Genomic DNA, 5,958 nt, shown 5'->3' with positions numbered 1-5,958 from the left:
AGATAGTAGTTTAGTTAAATAAACTCCTTTATTTACACCCAGTTGTTGTCCTGTTGTATTCTTTTGATGTAGAGACTGGAGATCCATTGAATCGAGAAGTCATGGCTTCCGATATGAGATTGATAAATTTGGCAATGAAGTAATTCATTGTTGTCCTCCCAGAGGACTGGTGCCCCATTTCAACGAGAGTAAATCCTAAAATATGGCGTTAACGCTACACTGGAAACACTCAGCCTGTCTCTGTCTGAAGGTGACGACATCACATATGAGCAACTGTAAATATACTGTAACTAATCAACTCTGTCATTACAGAATTCGTAGACGTACAGTGGTAGATGCTCCAAGTCAACAGCCAACACGGACCTCCCTCTATGACAAACTGCTGGACGTCAGCACTGCAGTTGGATCCTCACACAGACCGTAAGCTCATACTGTTTATGCTGTAAACTTGCTAATTAAAGTCAACTGAGCCTCAGGCTGAAACACAGAAACAGATAACGTCTCTATCTACTTATATTTGATATTGTTGATCAGTCCAATCACTCAGGAGCGATACCTGCTGATCCTTTAGGCTCGCAGGGCTAAAGCCAATCCCAGCTGACCCTGTGCAAGAGTCAAGGTGCACCCTGTACACCTTGTCAGTTATTATGTAATCTATGAAATGTATGATAAGTGAAAACTGTTAAATAATTCCCCAGAATTTAAGGTGACATAAGAGTTCAGGCTGCAGCTAATGATAATGATCCCAGGTGGAGGTAACATAGGACTTCAGTATTGATGAAATGTATCATGTATACGATTATTGCAAATCAGACATTTCGTTTACATGTAAGTTAAAAGGTTTCAGACAGATTGTGCAAACGTTGTGTTGATAGAAATTAAAAGTTAAATGAGAAGTTAAATAAGATCCTCAAATAACACGTTCATGTCTGTACAATAAATAGGAAGCTACATTCAGGGGCTCACCAAAGTGAAGAGCATTAGAGTTTATTTCGCATCAACTCACAAGAGACACCAGCAGATAACACCTCTGCACGACCGCCTGCAGAGAAGCCGAGCAGAAATCAAGAGTGCCCGAGACAGAAAGTCCTCAGAGGGTCCTCAGCTACAGCACAACTCACAGTAGGCCGGTCTTAACACTCTGCTCATGACTGGGTTGATGTCGAAATGTTGCAATATTTAATCGTCGTCGTCTCCCGCTTATCCGGATCCGGGTCGCGGGGGCAGCAGCCTCAGCAAAGAGGTCCAGACGGCCCTTTCCGCAGCCACTTCCACCAGCTCCTCCGGGAGAATCCCGAGGCGTTCCAAGGCCAGCCGAGAGATAAAATCTCTCCAGCGTGTCCTTGGTCGGCCCCGAGGCCTCCTCCCGGTGGGACATGCCTGAAACACCTCCCCGGGGAGGCATCCTCACCAGATGCCCGAACCACCTCAACTGGCTCCTCTCGACATGGAGGAGCAGCGGCTCTACTCCGAGTCCCTCCCGGATGACCGAGCTCCTCACCCTATCTCTAAGGCTGAGCCCGGCTACCCTGTGGAGGAAACTCATTTCGGCTGCTTGTATTCGCGATCTCGTTCTTTTGGTCATTACCCAAAGCTCATGACCATAGGTGAGGATTGGAACGTAGATTGACCGGAAAATTGAGAGCTTCGCCTTCCGACTTAGCTCCCTCTTCCCCACAATGGACCGATTCAGCGCCCGCATCACTGCTGACGCTGCCCCAATCCGCCTATCGATCTCCCGCTCCATCCTACCCTCACTCGTGAACAAGATCCCGAGATAATTAAACTCCTCCACCTGAGGCAGAGCCTCCCCCCCGACCCGGAGCGGGCAATCCACCCGTTTCCGGCTGAGAACCATGGCCTCAGACTTGGAGGTGCTGATCTTCATCCCAGCCGCTTCACACTCGGCCGCGAACCGCACCAGCGAGAGCTGAAGGTCAGCGCTTGATGAACCTAAGAGGACCACATCATCCTCAAAAAGCAGAGACGAGATCCTCCCGCCAGTTGGAACACACCCTCTGGTCTCCCTTCTTAAAGATGGGGACCACCACCCCGGTTTGCCACTCCAGAGGCACTGCCGCCGATGTCCACGCAATGTTGCAGAGGTGTGTCAACCAAGACAGTCCTACAACATCCAGAGCCTTGAGATACCCAGGGCGGATCTCATCAACCCCTGGGGCTCCGCCACTGCGCAGCTGTTTCACTACCTCGGCGACTTCTGCCCCGGAGATAAGACGATCCATCCCCAGGTCTCTTGGCTCTGTTTCCTCCACGGAATACGTGTTGGTGGGATTGAGGAGCTCCTCAAAGTATTCCTTCCACCTTCCGACTATATCCTCAGTTGACGTCAGCAGTTCCCCGCCCCCACTGTAAACAGTGTGAGCGAGTTGTCGCCTTCCTCCCCTGAGGCGCCGGACGGTTTGCCAGAACCTTGTTGGAGCCGAACGATAGTCTTCCTCCATTGTCTCACCGAACTCCTCCCACGCCAGAGTTTTTGCCTCAGCAACTGCTGCGGCTGCACTCCGCTTGGCCCGCCGGTACCAGTCAGCTGATTACGGAGACCCACAGGCCAACCACGTCCTGTAGGCCTCCTTCTTCAACCTGACGGCATCCCCCACCCCTGGTGTCCACAAGCGGGTACGGGGGTTACCGCCACGACTGGCCCCAGCTACCTTGCGGCCGCAGCTTGCAACAGCCGTCTCAACAATAGCAGAGCGGAACAAGGTCCATTCCGACTCAATGTCCCCCACCGCCCTCGGGACGCGATCGAAGCTCTGCCGGAGGTGTGTGTTGAAAATCATCTTGATGGGTTCTTCCGCCAGGCTTTCCCAGCAGACCCTCACAACCCGTTTGGGCCTGCCAGGTCTGCGCGGCGTCTTCCCCCGCCATCTGATCCAACTCATCACCAGGTGGTGGTCGGTTGACAACTCTGCTCCTCTCTTCACCCGAGTGTCCAAAACATGCGGCCGCAGGTCTGATGATACGACTACAAAGTCGATCATAGACTGGCGACCTAGGGTGTCCTGGTGCCACGTGCACCTGTGGACATCCTTATGTTTAAACATGGCGTTAGTTATGGCCAAGCTGTGACTAGCACAGAAGTCCAATAACTGAACGCCACTCGGGTTCAGATCGGGCAGGCCATTCCTCCCCACCACACCCTTCCAGGTCACGCTGTCATTGCCCACGTGAGCGTTGAAGTCTCCCAGTAGGACAATGGAGTCCCCTTTTGGGGCACTTTCCAGCTCCCGTCCCAAGGACTCCAAAAAAGGCGGGTGGTCTGAACTGCTGTTTGGTGCATAGCCACCGACAACAGTCAGAACCCGATCCCCGACCCGAAGGCGCAGGGACGCAACCCTTTCGTCCACCGGGGTAAACTCTAACATACAGGCAGAGAGCCTGGGGGACACCAAAAAGCCCACCCCGGCCCTCCGCCTCTCACCCGGAGCAACTCCAGCAAAGAGGAGAGACCAGCCCCTCTCAAGGACTTGGGTTCCGGAGCCGATGCTATGTGTCGAGGTGAGGCCGACTATATCTAGCCGGTATCGCTCAACCTCTTCCACAAGCTCCCGCTCCTTCCCCGCCAGAGAGGTGACGTTCCATGTTCCAAAAACCTTTTTCTGTAACCGAGGATCTGACCGCCAAGGCCCCCGCCAAGGCCCCCGCCTTGGTCTGCTGCCCAATCCACACTGCACCGGATCCCGCTGACTCTTCCTGCAGGTGGTGAGCCCACTGGGAGACAAACCCATGAAGCCGGTTCGGGCTGGGCCCGGCCGGGCCCCATAGGCCAAGGCCCGGCCACCAGGCGCTCGTCCACGGAGCCCAACCCCAGGCCTGGCTCCAGGGCGGGGCCCCGGTGTCCCTCCGGGCCGGGTACTCGGGTTCTTGATATTATTCATCATTAGGATCTCCTGAAGCAATATTTAATCATCAAACCTAATTCGTAGATGTAGTATCATTAGCTGTATAGCCATAGTGTATAGCCATAACATATTCTCTCCCACCATTGCCAACTCATCACACTGCTCATTTCATTATTATTTTCATCTTTATGATTATTACACCTTGCATTTACTCTGTAGATAGCAGTTTAGTTAACTGTAACTAATCAACATTACAGAATTCGTAGACGTGCAGTGGTAGATGCTCAAAGTCAACAGCCAACACGGACCTCCCTCTATGACAAACCGCTGGACGTCAGTGATGAACCTGGACCCTCACCCGAACCGTAAGCTCACACTGTTTATGCTGTAAACTTGCTAATTAAAGTCAACTGAGCCTCAGGCTGAAACACAGAAACAGATAACGTCTGTATCTACTTATATTTGATATTGTTGATCAGTCCAATCACTCAGGAGCGATACCTGCTGATCCTTTAGACTCGCAGGGCTGGAGCCAATCCCAGCTGACCCTGGGCTAGAGTCAAGGTGCACCCTGTACACCTTGTCAGTTATTATGTAATCTATGAAATGTATGATAAGTGAAAACTGTTAAATAATTCCCCAGAATTTAAGGTGACATAAGAGTTCAGGCTGCAGCTAATGATAATGATCCCAGGTGGAGGTATCATAGGACTTCAGTATCGATGAAATGTAACGTGTATACGATTATTGCAAATCAGACATTTAGTTTACATGTAAGTTAAAAGGTTTCAGGCAGATTGTGCAAACGTTGTGTTGATAGAAATTAGAAAGTTAAATGAGAAGTTAAATAACATCCTCAAATAACACTCTCATGTCTGTACAATAAACTGGAAGCTACATTCAGGAGAAGGTTAGCTTAGCTTAGCACAAAGACTGGAAACAAGGGGAAACACTTACCCTGTCTGTCTGAGGGTGACGAAATCACCTGTGAGCAACTGTAAATATACTTTAACTAATCAACTCTGTAATTACAGGCCTCCTCCTGGTGAACTGTCAGATGCTCAGTGTGAACAGCTGGCATCAGAACTGACGTCCAACCCCTTTTACAAACAGCTGGATCTGAGTAGAAACTCTCTGAAGGAATCAGGAGCAGAGCTGATTTGTGCTGCACTGGAGAATCCAGGCTGTAGACTGGAGACCCTCAGGTCAGACTGACTTTATGACGTCTTTGTTAATAAGAATATTATGTGGATATTAGTAACTGTTTTCAGACCACACTAATCACAGAGCCCTGTCTCTGATGATAAAAACGTTTGAATGTGGCACAGGAATGTGAACACTGGTGTTAACAACCTTCAAACAAAATCAGCTGTTTAATCAATGAGAAGTGAAGGAAAAGAAGATGTAACTGAACAGTTTACCAGCTTCACACTTTGTTCTTTATTTAGACTGAGTGACTGCGTCTTGTCAGAGAGATGTTATGCTTCACTGGTCTCAGCTCTCGAGTCGAGGCGGTCCTCCCTGAGAGAGCTGGACCTGAGTGGAAACAAGTACCTGAAGGATTCAGGACTGAAGCTGTTGTCTGCTGGACTAAAGAATCCATTCTGCAGACTGAAGACTCTGAGGTAAGTTGGATTAATGTCAGAGGGTCAGTGGTTCGATCCCCGGCTCCTCTAGTCTACAGGTTGAAGTGTCCTTGGGCAAGACACTGAACCCCACACTGCCTCAGATGCCTGTTCCATCAGTGTATGTGAGTGTGTGTATGGTAGTAGGCCGTATGTGTGCAAGAAAGTGCTGTATGAATGTGGTTTATAGTGTAAAGACTACAGAAGCATCTTATAAGTTCAGAGCATTCGTATGAATTTTTTTATCTTTAATGCATTTTGGTTGTTTTGTAGGTGGATGGGTTTTTGACTGTTAGTTTTATTTAAGGTAAACACAAGAAACTTGTGCTACAGAAAATGGACCAGACTCAGTGAATAGCTCCCTAAGCTTAACATGTCTTATGATATCTATTAATTTAGCTATACAGACTAATGAGCAGTGATAACTAACATGTCTTTGGGGTCATCAGGTGGGAACCTCCTTTCACCAG

The 5,958-nt window shown here is 49.5% G+C and overlaps 1 protein-coding gene across 1 annotated transcript in view; it reads left to right on the top strand.

Moving 5' to 3' along the window:
- The window catches only part of LOC147819690 (uncharacterized), an 11,649-nt gene extending 5,977 nt beyond the window's left edge, over positions 1–5,672 (top strand). The window contains exons 5-8 of the mRNA XM_087171951.1: positions 313–420; positions 4,121–4,228; positions 4,898–5,068; positions 5,312–5,672. Coding sequence (XP_087028077.1) covers positions 313–420; positions 4,121–4,228; positions 4,898–5,068; positions 5,312–5,492 — 568 coding nt within the window. The 3' untranslated portion in view covers positions 5,493–5,672. The remainder of the gene's footprint in view (positions 1–312; positions 421–4,120; positions 4,229–4,897; positions 5,069–5,311) is intronic.
- The last annotated feature ends 286 nt before the right edge of the window (positions 5,673–5,958 follow it).

Source organism: Seriola lalandi, unplaced genomic scaffold (genome assembly GCF_002814215.2).
Source record: "Seriola lalandi dorsalis isolate HSWRI2012SDOR001 ecotype SW California unplaced genomic scaffold, Sedor1 jcf7180002050490, whole genome shotgun sequence".
Taxonomy (NCBI): Eukaryota; Metazoa; Chordata; class Actinopteri; order Carangiformes; family Carangidae; genus Seriola; species Seriola lalandi.
The sequence above is the reverse complement of the archived record's forward strand: the minus strand, read 5'-3'. Positions and strand labels throughout refer to the sequence as shown.